The sequence below is a fragment of the Poecile atricapillus genome, chromosome 1, assembly GCF_030490865.1.
Source record: "Poecile atricapillus isolate bPoeAtr1 chromosome 1, bPoeAtr1.hap1, whole genome shotgun sequence".
In the NCBI taxonomy this organism is placed as follows: Eukaryota; Metazoa; Chordata; class Aves; order Passeriformes; family Paridae; genus Poecile; species Poecile atricapillus.
This window is the reverse complement of record NC_081249.1, coordinates 74,077,243-74,101,684: the sequence shown is the minus strand read 5'-3', so window position 1 is coordinate 74,101,684 and position 24,442 is coordinate 74,077,243. Positions and strand designations below refer to the sequence as shown.

At 36.3% G+C, this 24,442-nt stretch overlaps 1 protein-coding gene across 1 annotated transcript in view; it reads right to left on the bottom strand.

Moving 5' to 3' along the window:
- Positions 1-24,442, bottom strand: part of CWF19L2 (CWF19 like cell cycle control factor 2) — a 61,724-nt gene that overhangs the window by 4,791 nt on the left and 32,491 nt on the right. Inside the window, exons 11-15 of the mRNA XM_058864526.1 lie at positions 16,470-16,595; positions 15,117-15,254; positions 5,905-6,117; positions 4,242-4,358; positions 43-198 (exon numbers count right to left, since the gene is read on the bottom strand). Coding sequence (XP_058720509.1) covers positions 43-198; positions 4,242-4,358; positions 5,905-6,117; positions 15,117-15,254; positions 16,470-16,595 — 750 coding nt within the window. The remainder of the gene's footprint in view (positions 1-42; positions 199-4,241; positions 4,359-5,904; positions 6,118-15,116; positions 15,255-16,469; positions 16,596-24,442) is intronic.

Below are 24,442 nucleotides of genomic sequence, written 5' to 3'. Positions count from 1 at the left end.
ATATACATTCAAATTACTTCAGACAAAAACATTTTTATGTACCTTAAAGTAGATTGGAGCCATATCTCCTACTTCTTTTGGAAGAGGAATGCATTCATATACCATATGATACCGTTTCTTCATACTCATGTTTGTTTCTAGGAACACACAGTCCAAGTCTTTAGCTTCAAACATTTTCACCAATGCATTTCGGAACATCTGTTTAAAGAAAAAAAAAGTATTAATTAAACTAACTTTGCAGAACTTTCAGATATATTACATTGTATATTATATTTTTAATAAACTAACAATAAAATGGAAAACAGCAGCAATACTAGGAAAATTCTGTATCATTTACTAATTTAATATTAACTATATTTCCTATGATAAAAAACATAGTAAGTCTAGGAATTATTTTTAAAAACACAATATTAACACTTTAACACAATTAAAAACACAATTAACACTACAAGCTTAGTTTTAATAAACACCACATATTTTTACAGCTGAAATTGAATCTATGTTGAACTTAACTGCAGTGCTCCATAACAGTAGGCCCCAAGCTTGCAATTTCTAAGAAGGTAATGACCTGGCTTTTACTGACTATTGTTACAATTACCCTTTTACCACTCCTTCCAATTATACAGTTTAACAAAAAAAAAAAAAAAAAATTAAAAGAAGTAAAGTATTTCCACTAGGCACGCTTGATCATTAAGTATAATATTAATAATTGCCTCAAAAAATAAAGTCACTATCTTCACTGTATGGAAGCAAACCAAATGTAATACTCATTATGTGTGGCCTCAAACTACATTTACCAGTTCCCTGTCAGAGGGATGAGGTGCTGCAGCAATTCAAAGTGTACTTCAGTTAACAATTCTGATAGCTCCAGTGACAGGGTCCTGCACACACCCAGGAGGCCCTGCAGCCTCTTCTACCTGCTGGGGCTCTGGCTGCCCATGTAGGTGAGAAGCTCTGATGCGCTGCACTTGTGAACTGGATCAGATCCAGCAGAAAGAGACGGGGTACTGAAGAGATATGAGAAGTGTGGACCTGCTCCCCTGTCACTCAGATGATGCAATTAAGTCCAGGCTCTCTCTTTTGGTCCTTGCCTGAGCTGTTTCAGGGATGCCTGTGCCCGGCCAGGTATCAGGCAGTTCTTGGCCCTGACTTAATCTCAGACCTAAACCATCACTGTAAAGTTGCATGGCCATCACTGGGCCATGATGACCTTGCCTGCTACTATGGCAACACTCCTGGACTGGTACCTTGCCAGTGAGATGACCTCCCCCATCTGCCTTGCCCATCACCTTGCACCCCTGACATGCTTTCCCGCAGAGCAGCTGGCTCTGGCTGTTCCCTGGCTCTTGACAGCTGCATCCAAGATATGCAAGAGCATCATTCTATAGCTTACAATGTTCAGATGCTGAACATATGAACATTACCAAGAATAAGGGATGTTTTCTGAGAATCATTCAAACTCATTTTCAAGTGCACAAAAGATCTAACTTTCTGATAGGGTGAATGTTTCTCAAAATCTCCCAAGATCTTGAAAAATGCTTTTTAAAAATGAAGCTTTTTGTCTTACATGTACTTCTATACCATTTCCACAGCATAAACCAAGAAACTGTAGGAGCCTCATGGACCAAGGTACCATAGCCCTGAGTCTCACATAATTCATAGGCAGTGCTTTTTGCACTGATATTTTTTCCCAATTAACAATGCTCAGAAGTACAAACACCATTAAAAGGTTAATCTCATCTAACTGTTTGATTCCTTATCCTAATGTAAATGGAGAGTTGATGAATCAAACATACATAAACAAATACACATGATCAACATCAGCAAGTACTGATGTAAAATAGAAGGAAAACAAATCACTACCAGGTTCTCAATGCAACAAGACTAGAAACTGAGCTCTCCATCCTTTTGCCATCTTGATCAGTATGCATCAAAATAAAAGTCTAAGAAACGTGGCCAAATATACACCTAAACTAGGCATTTAAGCTCTTCAAAGCAGGTTCTTGTGCCCTGAATTTTTCCTCATTTATGAGCTGCTCCGTACTGTGACAGGAGAATGCTACCATCATGCCCCTAAAGCAACTGCTGAATTACAGCCAGAAGACACTGCCCAGTGTTCCATGACTGATATGGGACTCTACAGCTCAGAGTGTCAGGCTACTCTGGATTAACAACTTTTCCTCTTCTCCTTGTCACTCCAGCCACCAGACCTCTACTTCTGAAACACACTGAAGCAAGCAATGTGGTGAGATACCAAAGGCTGAGAAAGACTATTACTTACAGCTGCTACCCTGCAGTATCAACTGAAATACCAATCCACCAAAAAGCCTAGAATATCAGCAGATGTTAGCTAACTTTCCCCAGTTGCACTTTCTTGGTTTTTAATACATTGGACTTTTCCTCCAAATTCTGAGCAGGCCAAAGCATCAAGAATAATTAGCACTGGAATGGGAAAAAACCATCCATAAAGGGGAAATAAGAAGGCTTAACTTATGCTTGGATGCACACAGCATTAATACATGCAACAGTTCAGTCAACACAGAATGTGTAAAGATTTCTATCTTTTCATATTAAAAATATTCAATGCATATTTGCTTTGGCAAGTGAGCACATCAGTGTCTACACTACACAATATGTTAAATTCAAGAGCTTGAAGGCATAAAGTAAAAAGGAATTATTTTTGCTTTACTCTGATATATCCTAAAAAAACCCCCAAACCCAGCAAAAATAGGTAAAACACATACTTCATACAACATTTTGTGAATACTTAAAAGTGCGGTAATTTTTTTCCCTTTGAACAGTAATAAAAAGTATGTCTCAGGCATCAGAAAGTTAGTTTAGTCATTGACTGCTAAAGCTTTCCAGACTCCTTCTGTAATACATAGATGTTGGGGTAAAAAAAGTCATGTATCCATCACTTTCCAAAATACTTCACCTCAAAGAAATACCTAAGCTGTCTACGAATATATTCACAGGATCAAAGGATAATGGTTTTAGCAACTAGTTGCCTTTTCCAGCAAGTAAGTTGAAGACAGGGACTGCGTTTGCTTATCTTTTCCTTATCCTGTTTTCTTTCTCATACAATATAAAAAATCCTAATTGTTTAGTTAAGAGCTCAGAGTAAACAGAAAATCTAGGATAAACATATTTATCACTTTTCCACATGCTCCTTTGTTCCTCCTGATCCTACTTGTTGCACTTACTTGCTCCTTATCCAACTTTCTTAGGCATTTCTGTCATATGCAAAAGAACTCCTTTTCTTCCTGGCTGGAAGGGAGTATAATTTACTATATGAAACAACATGAGATTCAAATGTGGGGATCAAATTTGCAAAGTCAGAGAATCCATCTGCCAGACTGGAGGCAAAATCAACATTATTTAAATTATTACAAACTTACAGATGATGCTGGTTTTAAATCTCAGCTACTACAACAATGAAACTTTTCCCTAGTCTGATATAGTCTTCGATATTTCAATATAAGAGGTTGCCAATTTTTTTCCCCTTGTAATAATTCTGATGGCAGGGGGTGAGGGATTGACAGTCAATCTCTTTGGTAAAAACTTGTTACATCTTCCCTTTATTTTCTATCTCCAAACAAAACAGAACTCAAAATCTTCAAAATGTCTTCATAAAAGAGTTGGAAAGCGCAACTCATCATGCTTGGCACTTTATTTTAATAATTCTTTTAAAAAAAGGTAGAAAATTGGATTCAAACAGGGATCTCATTGTAAGAGTAAGATAGCTCTCTTTTAATTGATATCCACCCAAAAACAGATTAAAAAACTGAAGATATGTAAACAACATATTTGTATTTCATTTTAAATGATCTGCCTGCTCTGACTATTATTTTATTTTCCTTGGCACTCCCAAGAAAATCCTATTGAGCCAGTTGTTCTACTTTCTGTAAGGGATCAGCTGTACCTACTTCATTTGCAAGGGACATTCCTGTAACATGGTTTCAAAGACCTCCTAGGATGCACTTTCTGCAGCATCCCAGGAAACTTCTTCTAGTGCTTATAAATTGTAAGTTTGCTTCCATATTTACCCTGCCTCTCTTTCCTGTCAATATTTGACCACTAATTTTAATCCACAATGTGAAAATGTTCTGCCCCTTAGTGAACTCAGAATAGAGCTGCCAGATTGCAAATTATGAAAATATATACTTATGACAAGGATATTATTATCCACAACAAAATTATTTTACAAAAGTGTTAGACTAGGAGACAGTTTCTCAGCAGACCTGGATTTCTTCCCAGATGTCCTCATCCAAAAGAGTGGCTGCAGTATGGTGCTGTAGAGGGGCTATCAGGCAGTGACCTTCAGTAAGGGACTGGCTGCTTGGTAGAGACAAGTACACCTAGGAAAAGCAAATAAAAACTCAAGTGCCCAGCTTTCCAGCATTAAAAACCTTCCCATTGCTGAGGCTAAGAAATTCATCATTTGCGAAATCCAAACCAAGAGAAGCTATTAGCTACTAATTACAGCAAGGTATTAGCAATTTTAGTGCTTTATAAAAGGGCCCATTATCCACCAGCAGCTCAAATGAACCAGTAGTATCCAGAGAGCAGTTCCACCACCAAGGCAGTAATATCAGCCTTATAAACCAAGTGGTATCATAGCTGTTATGAAATAACACTGTGATTTAGTGCATTCCAGAATTTCTTAATACAGATACACAGCTGTATGCATTTTTAATAAATAATACATAAGGAGAGAGAATCCAGAAAACCAGAAGAATTTGTGGGTTGAGATAAAGACAGTTTAAAAGGACAGGAAATTATATAACGATGATGATAACAACAACAAAACATACAAACCAAGTGATGCACAATGCAATTCCTCGCCACCCACCAACTGTTGCCCAGCCACTTCCCAAGCGCTGGCCCCTGGCCAACTTTCCCCCAAATTTATCCACTGAGCATGATGTCATGTGGTCTGGAATATCCCTTAGGTCGCTTAGGGTTAGCTGTGCTGGCCACGTGCCCTCTCAACTTCCTATGCCCCTCCCTCCTTCTCACTGGTGGGGCAGTATGAGAAGCAGAAGAGTCCCTGAGCACTGCTTAGCAACAACTAAAAACATCAGTGTCTTATTAACTTATTACACTCATCCTAAATCCAAAACACAGCACTGTATCAGCTATTGGGAAGAAAACTAACTATCCCAGACAAAACCAGGATACCCTCTATATTTATATAGATAGATAAACACAAATTATATACACATATATACATACAGATATGCATCTGTATTAATTTTTAGATATATATATAATCTCTAAAATAAAGGAATGCAATGTACCTTAAAACATATCTATACACCTAATTCCTTTACCTATAAAGAGTCTCAGATCAAATAAAAATATCAATGATAAATGAAAACTGTAGAGAAAAAAATTGACAAAAAAGGCTATATTGAAGTATTTCAGATGTTATAAATCCAAATATTTATGGAACTTTTAAAAGCATTAACAGAAGCAGAAAGGTTTCCAAACCAAACTTCTGGCTATTTCAAAGGACTTTAAGCTTAAAAATTGAATTCTCCACCTAATTTTCTTTGATATCAAGATAAGTTCTTCACCAGTTCAAATTTCCTCCAATGAAGTGTGATTTAGTCTTCCACAAATCCACCTACAGTGCAATCTCTGCACTCCGATCTTTCATTATTACTCCTGTCTTCTACAAACATGAAGTCCTGACATCAGAGATTAGCTTTAAAACTCATAGCAGATTTGTATCTTTTCCTCCTCATCCTTGATGAAGTTGTGGAATCAACTGAAAGGGCAAGGAAAGTAAAATGCAGAACAATAAATCCTTCCAGGGAAGTAATTTCATTCCTAATTTTAAACACTCTAACATAATTTCTTTTTTATTTCTACATTTGTGTTAAATTGCTATTATCTTACCTTGGTGCCAATTGCAATAATAAGATGTTTAGAAAGTTCACTGCTGTCAAAGCAGTAGGGGCACTTTTCCATGCATGCAGCAAGTTGCTGGTGCTCACGGATCGCTTTTCTTCTTTGTACTTCCTCCTCTTCCCCACTGCGTGCTCTCTTGGCTGCTTTGGAAACAAACATGTCATCCAGAGTGTAGTACTCTCTGTCAGTTTTCTCCATGAGCTGAAAAGATACGCAAAAAAATTGCACCTATTTAAAAAACAGCAAGAAAAACTACTTAGCTCTTTGTAGTATCCTTCCTTGAGAAGAGCATAAAATGCATAAGCAGTAGCATTTCTTCCTTTCATATGGCATCTGCTGCAGATGGAATCATCAGGTACCTCTCCTGAGAGCAGTCATACACAATCTCAGCACAGATATTAAAATATGGATATGTGACAGCAGTGAGAAGAGTATATTACTATACTCCATTTCAAATTATGGGCTAGATATTTCAATATGATCTTGACATAACTTCAGCTATCTTTAAATAGATGCACAATTTTATATATAATTTATATCATATATTTTATCCTCTCCCTTCTCCTCCTCCTCTTCTTTTACAACTACCGTTAAATTATCTTTTGTGAAATAACTAGACCATGACTCCACATTTTCACATTCTGTGAAAATATGCCAACAGTTATTCTTACCAAGTGAACAGGACTAAGCCATTTTGGGAAGAAAACAGTCTTTGCCTTCAATACTAAATCCTCCTGAGAGCACCTGTTGCACACCAGAACAAAACTTATTTTAGGATACTGACTAGGGTAGCCCTCGCAAAGGATTAATATTAACTGAAGGCATTTGGAAGTCATGCTATCATAACTGAAGCACAGTCTCCAAATTAAAGAAAATCTTCCAAATATCCCAGGCATAGTTTCTGTAGATACACTGATATTAAAAAAAAAAGGACAGATTTTTTCTTTTTTGTAGAGAACATAAATAATTTTCCCCAAAACAGACACCAGCTCTTGCTTTCCCAAATACTGCAGTTCTCTAACACAGATCAATACTTTATTTTAAATATGCTCAGTACTTTCCTTATCAAACAACTGAGGAGGAGCCTCCTTAATATTACTTTATTCAGTTATAATACACTTAACTGCTTATGTGCATTTCCTACAAGAAGCACTGCAGTCTAAAATCAACAGTTCAAGAGTTCAACTCCATTCTTCTTCTGCCTTATTGTAATGCAATGTAATTGTACATTTAACAGAAAAAGGAGATTCCTGAGATTTAGAAAAAATATGTAGCGGTTTGGGTGTCTAAAATCAAGTCTCTGTTCTTCTGTCATATAAGCATTAAAAAGGTAAACTTAGACCTGAAGCAGAAGCACTGCTTAGAGAATAGCGGCATTTTGTTATTACGAAACATAAAGTTTGGGGTTTTTTTTAAATAAAAATTCTGCTATGAGAATGGAAATACACAGGAAACATGACAGTTGGCAGACTAGAAAGGAAAGTAAGAGTGGAAATCACTTTGGCTATCGTGAGTATCACATGTAGCACAGAATACCATTACTACTTTGCTCTGCTTGCACTTAGAAGCAGTCATGGAAATTCCAGGTTTGTTACACACAACCTCTTTTAAATAACAGTACTTTTCAAAATACTCTACATAATCCCTTGTGGTAGAATAAATATTCATCTTATTAAACAGCCTGAAAGATGCCTCTCTTCAAGATGGATAAATTGCTGTATACAACATTACATCTGGGATCCAAAGCAAAATTCTTACATACAAAGTAGCAAACTTTTATAAAGTACATGCTGTCTAAAATCCAGATTTTGATTCTTCTGGCAGTTATGACAAACAGATCATAGAACCATACAATGGTTTAGGTTGAAAGAGACTTTAAAGATCACCTTCCTCTAAGCCAAGCTGCTCAGGGCCCCATCCAGCCTGGTCTTGGACACTCCAGGGATGGGGCATCCACAGCTTCTCTGGGCAACATGTCCTAGTGACCAGTTTCCCTCAGAGTAAGGAATTTCTTCCAAATAACTTAACTAAATCTATCCTCTTTCTGTTTGGGGAAAGGAAACATTAGCCCTTGTTTTATCTTCCTGTGTGAAAAGCTGTTCTCCCTCTCTTTTCTAATCCCCCTTTAGGTACTGGAAGATGTTAAAAGGTCTACTTGGAGCCTTCTCTTCTCCAGGCTGAACAACCTCAACGCTCTCAGCCCATCTTCATAGGAGAGGTGCTCCATCCTTCTTTTAAAACATTTATACTTGTATTTGTACAATAAGGTGCCCAGTGAGTTCTGCCAATTGCATTATTTGGCTATAACTAAACCTCTCAAAAAAAGTTTAAGGGGAATTGAAAGAACAAGAAGAAATCATTCTCTAAAATGCCAGAAGGAAAGCAAGTAATAATTTTAAACCTGATTTCTTTCATACATATATTCTTCCATATAAAAAACAGAGCTAGTACACATCCAAAGAAGGAACTATGCTGATGTATCAGCTGGAAAGCTGCTGTTCTGCATCATAGGTGCAGCATCACATCTGCTAAACATGAAAGCTAATGCATTTTGGAAGTTGTGTATTTTTTTCCAGCTCTCCCTTCTCTTCTGGCAAGCAAGGATTAACCAGGGGATACAAAGGCAGCTTTAGGACTCCTAGCACCAGGCAAAATGATATGGCTTCCCACATCTCATAGCATAATTGTGCAACTATGTCATTTCTACCATCCATCTGATTTTCCACAACCAGGATGCAGCTTTCATTTAACCAACAGAGAAGAATCACAAATGTGCTTCCCTGGCCAAGAGAGGCCTGTAATACACAAACGTTTAAACAGCAGTCAGGGAAGGCATCCAAACTTCTCTCAGGAGCCCTCTGGGCTTTCATTTGGGCAGCTCAAATACAGTGCAAATGTGGCTAAAACCCAAGAAAAGGGGTGAGATCTCTAACCATTCAGCACAGTTTAGAAAGAAATCAGCATCCGACTATGCATAAATTAGAATGATTTGAGAGAGGGAAAAATTACAGTGTTGTATTTTCTGATTAAAACCTTATCATGATAATTACCGTGAATAATATGAATATATTACATGAATTATTTCATTATATAACATTCTGTTTACTAAATAATTGAAGCCCTTTTTAATTTGCTACGTTAGTGAAGCCATCAGGCACCGTGGCATGGGGCTACTTCCTAAACAAACTCTTGCAAATCTGTGCAAGGCACACTCCAAGGTCAGCCTCATTTTTCTGCCTACCTATGTTCAGGCCACTGGAACCATATCTCATAACTTGATTTTAAACCAATTCTGTTTTTCTTATTTCACAGTAAAACCCCTGGAGCATTATACACCACTGGCTTCCTACACACTCCACCTCAAGCGTGCTGCACGTTGTGTCTCTTATTGCTCCCTCTGCTGCTATTACTTCCTTTTTGGGTGGCCCCTTCAAATACAAAGCCCTGCTAAAGAATTTAGTATCATTGTGATATTGAAAGGAAACCTTAAGAGAAAGAATTCCTAATGATCAAGATAATACTTGTATAATACCTCAAGTATACTTTTTTCCCCCTCTTCAAATTTCCTTTGAAATTTGAGGTTGAAATGGGAAATTCTATTAAACACAATTAGCAGAGGAACAAAAGATACCTGCATGGTCCCAGTGTGGGTTATTTTGAGCTTTTTTGGTACCGTTTCTTTTCTGCTTATTTTCTTTCTCCAATTTGTATGCAACTATTGAACTTCTGCTTTTCCTGTTTCCTTGCTAACACAATCATAGCTAGAGTTACATCCATATAAGCTAATAAAAGTGCATCTGCTTGAAAAATTTGTGGGGAAAAAAAGTCTATAGATTGTATAAAATGTATCAGTTTGGGTTTAAATTGTCATGGCAACACTGACGTCTTTAAATGACAGAGTTAATATTTGTGGAATGTTGGATCATAATATATTTTAGGAAGCTGAAAAGAAGAATAATCTATTATTTTAGAATACAAACCTGAGTAACATAAGAGCACATCTCATCACATTTAAATTTATTCTGCGTTTTGCACCTATTCTGAATAACAAAATCACCTCAGAAAAGTTTTTCTGATCTCAAATAGTATTTGCTTAAGATAACCAAAGGCAGAATTTTATCATGTAAACCTTATTACAGTTCCAGTCTCCCTGTAAACACAGACATTTGAGTTTGTAGGCTTAATTCATCATATAATTCAGCAAATAGGCATTTTCAAAACCTCACACTGAATTAAAGAGTATTTTAAACACATAGTAATCAAAGGATTTTAAGATACCAGTGCACAGAGTGCTTTTAAGGCCCGTGTCACTGACAAGAAAAGATTACCCACCATGTAATCTGAGCAAAGTCGTTCAGGATTACCTTTGAGCAGCAGAAGTCAAGCAAAAAACAGATGACAGAGGAATGCTCAATGGCTAGGGGCCAACCTCCTTTCTGTTTCTGATATTTGAAATGAAAGCTGTAGATTTTGCTATAAGTAGTTATTAGGACAGATAAAACTTTATATAAAAGTCAATGGCATAAAATGTAAACCAAACAAAAATGCCTTCAGCCATACAATTTTGCTATTCAAATTCTGATTAGCATTTCACTTTACAGTTACTCCTGGCCATAATTTTAATGTCTAGGAAAGACTGTCCTGCCCAAGTCTTCATTTGCAACATATCTTGTAATTTTAATGTAATTCTGGAAGAATCCTAAATGCTTATGCAGTCATTTATATGGGCTACATCTACATAGTTCTTACTGTTCCCTAGTTTTCTTCCCTAATCCAGCTGTCACTGCTATTGATGTGCTTCCTCATGCAGGAACAGCTTTATGTCCACACAATATACACAGAAGGATGTTTAGTGCATTGAATTGAAATGCAGCAGAACAAGGTGTTGGAAATTATTCCTCTTGGGTTTCGACAATAATTTTTTACAGCAAACCATGCACATGATCTGTAAGTAAATGTAAAGGACACCAGAGCTTTTCTGGCTTTATCATGTCTATTAAATATTGTGCTAAAATTGCTTCACCATGTGAAGAAGGAGAAGAAAAAGGCTCCTTACATAATAGCAGCAGCAGCAGCAGCAGAAGCAGCAGCAACAACATTTTGCATTTTTCACTTTAGTTTCTAAGGCTTTTTCAAGACTATTATTTTAGTTTATGATGATGGCAATGCAAAAATGCGAACAGGTAGATTTGCACAGCAAGTAAAAATGATAAGGCTGAAAGTAATTTTCCATATTACAGACTTTTACAGAAGCAAGGAAAGGCAACATGCAAAATTCCATTTTGTAAACCTATAATACCAGAATACCTCTTGGCTAAATCCATAAAGGAAGGTCAGCATTACTAATAAAGCATTTTATTTTTCACTGCTAAATTCCTCTTAGGAATTACCGCACATATTTTAAAATAAACTTCGTTTCTGGCCAAAAGTAAAATGTCCTGGTGGACAACACAAATGAATTGTTCTCTTTTTCTTTAAATAAAATATAAAAAGGAAAAAAAATGCTTTAGTAGAATTAATACATACAAGTACAAGGTAATTTCTCTTGAGGTAATGTTCTAGGAATCAGTCTCTAAACACCCACAAGCATTTATTGACATAAGTGAAAGGATTACATAAGTCTTAACAGCATGAATTTGGGAAAATTGAACCACTTACAACAGTCAGGGGCTGAACAAACTACAGACAGGGTACTTAAAGCTATCAGTAGTGAAAATCTAAGACTTCACACATATTTTGTACTCTAGAAATGTCAGAAAAAAGGTTTTCAAATGTTTTATTGAGTTTTCTGTATCCTAAAGTCATGCTTCTACAGCAGTAAGAGCCAAAACTACTTTCAAAGGTGAAGAAAATAAAAAGTAGAAATAGTGATTTAAATGAATGCTCTTTCCTTGAGATATAACAGTGAAACACGAACAAATCAAATTCTAGCCTGCATTTTTTCCATATATCAAAAAGATTAGTGTTGGGTTTTAAAAAAGGTTTTTTTCACCACTGTAAATTAAAGATTTGGGCCTTTTTCATGGTATTCATAAATTTGACATAATAGCATGCATGGGATAGCTGTGGGAAGGCAGCATTTCAAACTGCTGAGATAAGTGACACCTGCATCAGCCACCTTCAAACAGAGGCCAAAGGGCAACAGGAGGTAAAAGCCTCAAGCACAGCAGGGTTGTCTTAGAACCACGACTACAAAAATAAGAATGGACAAGAGGGCAATGATAAGTCAGAATCTAAATTTAAAACAAAGGCTCAACAGGCAAACAAAAAGCAAGGAGACAGCAAAATCTCTCCATCTCACCTCGTTGAGCTCTTGAGACAGGCAGGAAAAAGATTTAATAAGTGCCAATATGGCTTGAACACTGCAGATGTTTAGTCCGTCAATCTGAGTGGGAGTCTGGCATGAGATAACATACAGACTTTCACTTGCCAATGGGATTAGACAGAGGTTTCATGAGGAGAGACTGGGTCTAGGTACTGATATTACTTCCAAGTCCCATTTAAGAAAATAAATCCTTTCATGAATTATACCCTTCTATTTCAACATCCCCATCTCTCTCTACAAAACTCTAATTATGTTATTATCTTCAATAACAACTAGCCTGTATTTCATTTGAAATACTATTAAAGCACTAAATATCAGGAGAGCAACACTGATCTAGAGCAGAGCATTCAGCTGTGTAAAAGCCAGAAAACATGCTGGTCTGTTGTTCTCATTCTGTTCCCATTTGTGAGAGCAGTGCCTATTTCCTCCATCCTCGACAGCCGTGGGGCTGGAAGTTTTATTTGGGCATAGTCTGGGAAAGTGACAGATGCCCAAGGAAAATCCATGAAGGAAAAGATAGTGCCCTAGGCAATTCACAGTGATTAGATGAATGAAATTTTTGAACAGAATTTAAGGGACAGGATATCCCTTCTCCCATACTAGGTAGGATATAATTTGTAGACTTGCAGCAGTTTCCTCCTACCATTCTTCTGCAATACAACAGATTAATTTTTGTGGATAATTTTTTCATTTCTCAAATGCAGGCAGAAAGAGAAAGTAATTTGTATGTGTCAAATTCGTGTACTATGTTATCAAACTAAAACTGGCAAAGGAGATCTGTTTGTTAGACTTCCTGCTGAAATAAAACACCTTGCTGAAACCACTGGGGAGAGATGCAAGAATTTTTAAGACTAACTTACTGAGCCCCACATCATAATGCAGATACTCCATGTAGTATAGGCTTACAAAGTACATAAATAAGCATGTAGAATATCTGAGATCACAGTTAAATTTTTCAGACTGCTGCCAGCACTTCAGTGGTAACACTGATCTTGTGCTGTGAATAAGAATGCATTCTACAGACATGGAAAGACTTATGGGACATTCTACACACATGGAAACCTCAGGGAGGCCTAGGAATCAGTTTCTTAATCTAAGATCAAGAAACAACCATCTGGGGAGGACCATCACATTTTGTGGTGACAGGATCTAGGAATCACCTGCACAGAAATTACCAAAAGCATTTTAGATCTTAAAAAAACTGGCATCTGAGATGCTTTTATGAAAGCCAAACAAAAATACCTTCAAAACATAAATATGACATTGCACAGGACCGAAGGACTACAGTACCATGAATTAAAACATGGATATTGCAACAGCAATGGCTTTGACAAAGTATCTACTCTGTGCATATGCTCCTATATACTTAGCCAGTAAATAAATAGTATGGCTCAATCTTAAAAGGTTAGTCATGAAACTTGTTCTAATAAAATAATGTGATGTAGTACGTTTTTGCCTTATAGCAAAAAAGAAACACATTACATAGCATCTGGTCCAAAGCTCACTGAAGTTAGCAGGAATTCAGAGCCTTCCAAAACTAAAATGAAGTATTTGCACAGGCTAGGAAACAATTTATTCTTGTAACACTGTTAATAAATTCCAACCTTCAAAAAAACCAAATAAAAACAAAACAAGGAAACAAAAACAATTTTTTTTAAAAAAAGGAAAAAGCCTTTAGAATGAAACATACTAAACTCACTTTCATTCTCACCCAGTGTGACCATTTTATGCTGCAAAATCAACCTCTAGGAATGGCTAAAATGTATGGGGGAAAGCTCCTAGAACTGACTCTTCTGCTTCATTTGCAGCTCTCAGCATTTACTGCGCAAATCCTGAGCCAAAACATATCTAGACTTTCCTGTTTAATATTTAACAATGAAGCTGTATTTCACTAAGTTGTTATATCTTTTTTTTGCTCCCACTCACAATTAAGGCCTCCACTGCATTTCATGCTCTACAACACAAGTTCTACAAATACCTTCTTCACTGAAAATAATCTCAAACCACTCCTTCATGTTAAACTCTGTTCTGTGACCACTTCCCATATGAGAAACAAAAATAGTTGTATTCTATTAAACTTTTATGCTAATTGTTCTAATCTAGCAGCTGCCCTCCCCTATCCACCCACCCACTCTCCCCAAGCTGAAGAAATTTTGTTTACTTAGGTTTTCTTCAAATGGCCACCACTCTGTGCCCCTGATTACAGGATATGCTTTAACAGCTTGGGCAGCATTCAAGATACAGGTGCACCAGGGGTTTACTACATGCTTTAAAATGTTCCTAAATTCTCCCTTTTCATAACCTCCAAAATTCTGGTTCTTCTTTTAATTACACCAGCACTGAGACGATGTTTGCAGACTCACAACGACTCTCAAATCAAGCATCAACAGCCTCTTGTATATGTACAGTCATTGCCTCACTCAGCTTCAAGATTACCAACATTTTGCCTTCATTAACCCTGTCTTTAATCTGAATTTATAGCCTCAATACCTATGATGGGATCTCTTCCTTTTTATTTGAGAGTTCTATAGCATAATCTCCTGTGTCTGAACTAGACATTTTAATGCCTTTCAGATGGTATTTAAAATAGGACAGGCGACTCACACCACTAAAATATGCACGTCTCTCCAGGGACTCTCTAAAGTGGATCTTAAGAATCAGCTCAGATGTTTCACAATGCTAGAAAAATCCCTGCTTTGCAGCTGGAAGTTCTACAATTTACAATGGCCCCTATTTTTGACAGTCCTGCATAATTACGTAACCATAAACAATTCCCATCTTCCTCCAGGCCTTCCCTTTACTCAGGCCTCATGTCCTCTCTGATATTTCTAATAATAATATGCCTAATTAAAAAGTCATGCACACAACACCTTACCTTTGATGCCATACGCATGAACAGTGAGTTTTGATCTTCTGCTGTTCTCATCTTCTCATTTTTGACCAAATCCTTCAGGTTCATTCTATCATCATCCTGAAAATACCTTACTCTCTCTTTATCTACATGAGTAGGCATCTGAAAGCAAACGCATTAAAAATAAGTATTAACCTAATGAGAAAGATCAGATAAAAAATTCGGACCTTAACAATATCAAAAAGTTTAAGGAATCATGAACTAAGCTAAGCAGACCCAAAACAACTGGGCTAACAGCTCCATTCTATCTAAGGAGAAAAACATCTTTCTTCAATTGCATCACTATTTCCAAATAAAAATATAGCCTCTTCCCAAATTCACTGTATTCTTAACATCCTCAAGGTATCAGAACTACAGCATTACCACTCAGAAAATATAGACAGTACTTCACTGAAACAGTTAATTAGCTCATAAAAATGAAATATTCTAGAAAGTAATTTTCATTATTGACAATTCTAAAGCTTTTGTAAAGTCACAGACATTATTGAAACACAGTAATCAAAGACAGTACTGAAAATTTGTGTGAATATGGTACCTCTGGGACATGTTGCCGTCTTAGAGATGTCCCTTAGGATAGGACTAAACTAAATTCTGAAGGAGTACAGGTAGTGGTCATTAACATAAAGCATGACAGCATTTTCTAAAATGAAAACAACAGGACAATGACAACAAATTCCTCACCCTCTCATGTCTTTCACTTCTCCATAGCAGTGTTGCAAACTGATCTGTCCTAACAATCAAGAATGCTTGCTAGAGTTATGAGGCAGTGTCACCTCCTGTTACCTCAAAAAGATCAAAGTGCTACTGTATTTACTGTATTTACTGTTGGAAGCAATTATCCTAAGAATAAAACACTGTTCCAGCTCACAGCTTATTGCTCCCCAAAGCACTTTGTTACAAAGATTAGGTCCTAATTTTTTTCATAAGTAGCCACATTTTTTACTAGAACTAAAGTGAAACTAGCCCCTGAGACCTGAGTATCTCAGTGAAATCTTTCTTAATTCTGAAATATTCATCTCTGCTACTCTTTGTTATTTACATAACTGTATGTAATATAAACTAAGAGACTGTGATAACTTTTTCTTGAACGTGCATTTAAATAAGCCCTAAAGTGGTCCCTTGGGAAATGCAATCTGAAAATAAACTGAATATATGCTTAATAAGTATGTACTCAAACACTTAATTACAATCATCTCCTAAAAGGAGCTTTTTTAACTACCTACTGACATTCTGATAAGGTACTCATTAATAACAGCATCATAAAACTACAAAATCATTAAAGAATTGCAGTCCAATACTCAGATTTGTAAAACTTACCATCTGTGGCTTTCTTCGTCCTCCTTTTGGCTCCAGTGGCTCTGTTGGTCCCATCACAGGCCATGCCCTTCCACTTCCATCTGTTCTGACAAGGACCACTTGTTCATCTTCTTGACGGCTTGAAGCCTATGTCAGGTTTTAAGACATATTTTCAAACAGATGGTACAGGCAAGCCAAAAGAAATAGCTAATCCACATTAAATAAATGTTTAAAATCCTGAAGACTAAGTAACAGATTCTTTACATTTTGTGTGTTCAGTATAATTCAAAGGAGACAGTTTCACCTTAAAGAGGTATTCTTTTCACATTCAAAAAGAAAAAGGGATTAAAAATACATTCAATTAGTTAAATGCAGAGCTTGTCTTTCCAAAAGAACCAAGTTTGTATTCTTGTTTTTTTCACATAAAGCTTTCTATCTCCAAAAGACACACAGTGCTTCTGGAAGAGCTAAACAGATAATATCGAATTAATATACACCACCATCAATATAATGCTGTATTCATGAAAAACATCTGAAAAGCTACAGACCATTACCACTTCTTTTGTGGACTGGGGGTGTGGAGAATGGCCATCCTCACCTCAGTCTCCCAAAAAGGTACAGAACCTGTCTTCATGTAAAGTCCTTTATAGGGCCCCCATTTCATAGGGCTGTTCTCAAATGAAGATATATTATATATATATATATACACACGGAGGGGGGGGGGGGGTGAAGGCAGAAATTCTTCACCAAAAAGTAAGTATTTCACTTTCTAAAATATAAAGAATTACTTAAAAAAATAATTTAAAACCCTGTGAGCTTCCTGATTATACTCCAAAGATGTTTAGGTAAATCAGTTGATTAAATTAGAGCACATAATGGGGTCACTACTTAATCAGATGATATTAGGACTGCCTTTGTCAAATCTCATAAACAACTTCATTAATCTCCATTTCAAGCTATTTTCTACCAAACTGCTTTCCACCTGCCACCCTTGCCTAAGGAAAGCTTGTCCCAGAAACCCAAATAAAGTCTGGAATATCTGTAGATACTGAAGTACACTTCAACACCTTAATTACATTTTTCCAAGGAAAGTCATACGAAGGTAGAAGTTATGGACCAAAAAGCTGCCTGGGTAAGCCAGAGTTCTCTCTTCTGTAACATCAAAGGCAAATCTCATTTTGCAAAGTAAACCAAGATGTCCAGCACCACTTTGGCTCCAATAACAAAACTGATATTCTCAGAGAGTACAAGAGGACTTATTTCCAGCACTGGCCATATACATGTTATCTGTGTGTAATCTGCACCTCATGTGTTACTTTTTCACAACGGGCTTTTGTCTCTATTGGGAGGGGGAGAAAAGGAGATTCATCCCATTAGGAGAGAAAGGCTGTGTGCATTCACCCCACATGTCATGTGACAAAAAGGTCACACACAACTGAGTGAGACACAAACAGCCAGACTGGGGGGAGCATGTTTTCAGGTCATCACTGTACCATAAAACCTCATTCAGCGCAGATATGGAAAGCAAAGATGAAGTTAACATCTTTAACAATGTATCACAGGAAACTTCTCAAATGCCACAATTCCTTTAAAACTTGGGTAACTTTACAAGTTTGGAGGTTGAACACATAACCATAGATACTGCAGTGAAAACTCAAAAATCCAGAGCATTGCTAACTAGTCTGAAATGATACAGTCCATTGTAGAGGAAAAAAACCCACCTTGTTCTACACTCACCATACCCACATAGCCAAGTAGAGATACAAAGCTCTCCCAAAAGGACTAGTCAAATCCACATAGCAGATCCGTCACAGTTTTCAGTGAAAAATCTACCAAGTAACCCCTTCTGAAGGGTCCTGTTTATGTGAAATCCTCAGCCAAGGAATGGTTGGAATATTTCCAATCATTCAGCTCCTTTTACCCACTGCCTGTATAGTCTCCAAAAGGATGCTAATTTCAGGTCTCTCCTTCCCCACACCTTTGTGTTACTGAGACAAGAAAAAGGATAAACTTTTTCATTCCCAATCTCTAAACTTTAACTTCCCTGTAAGCATGAATTTTAAGAAACACAAATCACTAAAACCAATAGTCATTACAACAGCAGTGCTTCAACAACTGCAAAGAACAGTAAATACCAGATTCTTGTATCAACTTAAAAACATTTAGCTATTTTAAAAACATGCATCCCAAAATTTGTCTTCACTAAAATTCTTAATACAGACATTTCAAAAATGATGTCATTGATGTGTAGGCTGTTATTTCCCCAAAAGTTAATGGAATTCACAAGGTGCTCTACATGTCAGGCCTTCTTTGCCTTTGAAGAAGGGCTCTAAAATGTTAGATCCAAGCAACATTTGCTTGTGAATTGAGAATTTGTGTTTCTTTTTTTCCAATACACTAACCTACAAGCAGCAGAAGAGCATCTTCTGGATCTGAACCATGGAACGAGTTAGGACAGAGACAGAGAATGGAGAGGGGAGAAACAGATATAATACGTACTGAATTCTTTGAGTCAGAACCCTACAGCAGGCAAGGTTTCATCTGCTTGATGAGGGTTTGAGGTTTTTTCTCCCTAATCTCCAAGAGTCCTGAGTCCTGACACAAAGCATGTAATACTGACTGTAACGTATTTAGATTGAATATTCCAGAGGGGGGAAAAAAGGTAAGAAATTATAGTAATTTTTAGCTTTAAAATACAAAGTACAAAAAAATAGAAGTGGTCCTTCAAAGAGAGATTAAAAGAAGCAGATAAAAGGATAAAATAATTATGGACAGTATGAAGACTAATGTGAAGTTATGTTAAAGACTAACAGCAATGCATACTAGGAACCAAAATTAATCTGATGGATGCAGGCCAAACATGATTATTCAGAAGATTAAAGATGTTATTAGAGGTAAAGACATCCTTCAGAACTCAAAACCCTATCTAAATAGAACTGACTTAAAAATACAGCATAACGGGAAGTTAATTGTATTAACACAAAAGATTGATTTTTAGGAGAATCTTACTAACAATAATTAGTAAAGCTATTTCTAAACACATCAGAAGCAAAAAGCTTTCTGGTAGAAAAAGATGCTCAAGTGGTTACAACATTATCAGAAGGTGACATTTGAATAATATATTAATTAACTGTATTTTATTCAACAACACTTTTTGAAGGAAAAAAGAAAAAATAACTAGAACAAACTTTAGAAATCATCTTTAAACTGAAATATCAGTAAAAAGAGTTTTTAAAGTAAGCTGCCATGAAGTAATGATTTTCCCAAGAGGTTCCAAAAAAGAATTCCAACATATAATGTACACATATTTCAGCATACACTATATCCCTTAAACAGGACACAGTATAAAAATAATGGGAAGCAGCCAATAAACTAAAAAGCTTTACAATGCTAGTGGCTGATCCTGGGAGTTCTGGGACAATGTATCTAACATTTGTAATGGACAAGTTCACCCAAGTATAATAAAAACCAGACTTCCTATACACTTGAACAATTACACCATATTGAGAAAGAGCCTTTGCAGGAAAAATCCATAACTCACACAAGTAATACTTTTTCAAAGGAGTGTGAGTAACTGCAAGAGTTACTTAATTTTATCTACTGATATTTTCTTTACACTTGCATTCCCATGGCTGTATGACACGGTATATGGTAACACAGTGCGTAATTGTGATATAATAAATACTCATTAATTATTATGATCAGATAAATCATATTTCTATTAAGTCCAACATAAGTTTAAAATATATATTAAAGTACTTTTAATGTACATACTGTTAAATGTTGAAATTGAAAGTGGAAAAGAGACTCGGTCACTCTGCCTGAATCTTGTGCTGATTGCTAAACAAACAATACAATTTCACCTGAAATGAATAAAAATAGTATCTATTTCCAAAATGAGAGAGGAATTGTTTGTTGCCATTAATTAAGGAACATGAATTTTTTTACTTCAGGCCAATTAAATATGCAAAGTACACAGTTGTTCTCATCAAATGTACAAAATGCTATACAGCAATTAACATGCAACTGAACAAAACAAGCAGATGAGTCTGGTTTTGAAAGATAAAAGCTTTAAATTAAATACATAAATAAATAAGATGAAGATCTGAAAAAGATTTTTGAACTCTCCAGATATTATCCCTGTTCCATAATCCAGCAGGAGGAGCTGGAAATCTTCTGCCACAGCAGGTGCACAGCTTAATTTGAGGAACAGACACTAGAGCAGGTGAACAAATGGAGTAATCAGGCCAAGCATCTGAGATAAGATCCACTCAATTAGAACTGCTTTTCAATGCTAATAGCTAAAGGGAATAAAGTATATTTTAACAGTCAGTGTATTGTGAGGTAGGGAACAACTAAAGCTAGAAAAAAACCCAATTTTTCTTTTAATTACTGAGCCAACAAAAAGCTGGACGCTGCATGATTTGAAATCCTTCTGCAAATGTTTACTGAGAGCTACATTCAAGTGGTACAAGCACAGTGTAATGAAGGAATAACAAAGGAACAGTCTTCAGCAAAGATCAAGCCTCTACAACCAAATTCTAGCTTTGTCAAATCAGATGCTGCATTAAGCATGCCACGTGTTTCCTTTCCCCTACAGTCTCTGGAAAATGCAAATGCTTTGAATATTGCCTTATTCCTCTATTGGAGAAGTCAGTCCTTATGTTATAGTATCAGTAAGTGTGTAAAAGATATCTAGCACGTCTCAGAGTGCTGGACTCTGAGATATTTCTTCCATCCACTGTCTCCTGTTCTCTTCCACTGCTCCTTCTCCTCCCATTCCATTTACCCTTCTCTTAGGCTCTCACGTTGCATTCCCACAAATCACCAGTTACCAGGATAATGAGTAAATCCCATGCAGAAAGAGCATCTGCCTCCTTCAGTGCTGGCTATTCCCAGGGGCACCATGTCTCATATTCAGGAGTCCTTTTATTCCCAACTTGGAGTCCCCAAGTAACAGGTTTCAAAGCATCCAAGCTCCCCTTCAGGCTCTGACATTTGTTTGAATAATGGCAGTGTAACCTTCAACGCAATGCTTATAAAAATCAGTATGTTAACCATTCTCTACAGTGAGACTGAGGTTTGCATCTCAAAGGAAGATGAAATTAAAATGGTCAGAGGTCTGTAACAGCTGTCCACTGTATACATGTTGAATCTTTGATCTGGGTTTCTTAAAGTAGAAAAAAGGTAAGACTAAGAGATTTATCAACATGAGGAAGGAAATAAAAAGCAAACTTCTAAAAACTAGGTTAAAAATTTAGTATTTCAAGAAAGACTTTATAAATATATTAATGAGTCACTATTACACATTCAAAAGGTGCTAACACAGTAATGGGATTTTTAGAAGGTTTTACAAGATCAGAAAGTTGGCCTTCCATAATTAGGCCCTTGAGTTTAACAGTGAAGAGAGCATTAGAAAATCTAATGCAGGCTGCAACATTGAGGTGAACTATTCTACTGAAGAGCATCTGTATGAGGTAGTGCATCGCTTCTGTGTAAAGCAGGAGACTAAAAAAAAACCCCAGAACTCCAAACCATGGAAAAGGATTAGGTTTCTATCCTTTCTTTCTGCCAGTAAGTGAGTGACACTGGTTAATAACACAGTATGTAAAAAACTTCATTTATTCTTATTGATATAAAGTCAGTTGCCCCTTAAAATTCAGCAGTTCTTTGTTCTTATATTACAAAAAGTTTGTTTTGGCTAAACTGTTTATTACTCAGGATAAGCAGATTATTAATCCTTATTAATCTCCTCTTTGCAACGAATGCCTCTGATCAGCCCTGCATGCAGAAATCCTTCTATTTCTGCTCAGTACTTATTTTTTTAGAGCATCTTTAAGATAGGGTGATCAGAATATCATCTCTTGAGTAGAATGGCACACACACAAATCTGAAGTCAAATTCAGTAAGACTCATACTGCCAGCCTGTAGAAGTAAAACTGGAACTAGTAACATATAACTTACGGAAGCTTGTAATGTGTCTGTCCAGTGATACACCTAGAAATGGGAAAAACTAAAGCAATTAAGCCTAACTTTAAAATAATACTGCATATCAGGAAGCCATATAGCCTTGAAAACACAACTTTATTCAGGTTGATACTCTAAATTGTTAGCTACACTTTGAAATTTAATCACTTAGCCACATCAATAAGCCACTCATTGATGTGTAGGCATGAGATGTAATAAAATTTGTAAAAAATGTAATGACTAGATGGCTTGTTTTTACAGCAAGAACAGCTGACAAAAACATATATACTTAGACCATAAAAAAGAGAAGTATTGCAGCATGTTGGTTCTTAAGTCTACAGATTTCTATTTTATCTTATCAACTGATTTAACACAGTGAAAGGGTAAATACAGAAGTAAAAATATGTAGAAATGTAATATGGTGTTGGGAGAAAAAGCCAGAAACAATGGCACCATCAATTACAAGTGCTGCATGGTACTTGGATATGGTTTTTGTTCCTGTTGTTAAAGCAAACTTGGAAGTTTTTGTATTGTCAGTTTGAACTCTAAGAAGTTTTAGCCATTCTGCCCTTTTTTACTTTCTACATGAAATTGTAAGATATTTTACATTGTTTAGTTACTGATACAATTTCTCCAACATGTTTTAATTGCAAAAGACAATTTCCTATAAATTACAGTCAGGAAGATAAACCTCTTTGTCTTAATATGTCTTTGTCTTAAATAATTGCGCAATCCTCTCTTACAGACATCAACAAGAATGTTCAGGAAATATACTAATCAATAACAGCATCCACCTATTATTTTTTAAAAATATGCACTAATGATAGGAAAGCTGTTCTGCAGAAGTATACCCTCTTCATTATTCCGTGTTACATTTAGAGCTAGTCAAGTCTGTATGGAAAACACAAACTTTTGCTGGAGAAAGAATGGCATAGCCATCTTGCAGACAAAATTCAAGTGTGATGGAACAGCAGGAATCAGGAATTATGATGAGCTGAAAACATCTGAGAGTAAACAGGCCATGAGCCATCTGTTGCTGTATCTCCCCACCATCTGAGGTTCCAAATAAAATCTCAGATTTTTACTGTGCATTTAGTGAGGATCATTAATCCCCTGCCTTCTAGTTTTTATACAACTGTCACAGCTATACTTTCCTGCAAAGCAATTTTAAATAATTTTAAAAGGATTCTTTATATTTGGTAAGTCTACAAGCATTCCTACAGCTGTATTTAGGTTCTGCATTGGTTAATTCAGAATGAAAGTTATGAAAACATATTCTAGGTAAATTCTGACAACCAAATATTTTCATTGCAGAAAAATATCTGTGTTCATACTCTCAATTCCCAAACCTAAAATTAAACAACCTGGCACACCTGCAATTTTGAATGTTAATTTTCAGGGTGATTTGGCTTTTACTTTCTTTTTGCTTGTTTAGCATGGGTTTGGTTTCTTTTCAAATAAAAAAAACCCACACATCAGAAGCATTATTTTCCTTCTTTCTTGCACTTCCTACTCTGAAGTACTAATCACTATCTAATTTTTACATGCATACACATACATACACAAACACACATATACACATACACACACCACCTTACTTTGAGATAACTGTCTCCTTCTCCAAGGAATCACTGTCATTTTTAAGATATTTGTAAACAGCTCAATCTTGAAAATAAATGAAAAACATACCTTTTTGTTTTCCCCATTATCATTACTGGAACCAATTGAACATTATTTCAGGTTTGTTCCACATCTGATTCCTCTCAGTTACTTACTCCTAACGTCACATGGTTCACTTGTCTCAGGATAGGGACTGCGCAGAAACTCATTTCTCTGGATAAAGATCCAGCATGTTCCATCCTGTCTCTCCTAATGCAGAAGTATATACAATGGGATGCAATGGATGCAATTTTAGAGAATCAGAGAATATTAAAGGTTTGGAAGGGACCTTGAAGATCATCTAGTCCCAATCCCCTACCATAGGCAGGACCTCCCACTAGACGAGGTTGCTCAAGGCCTTGTCCAAC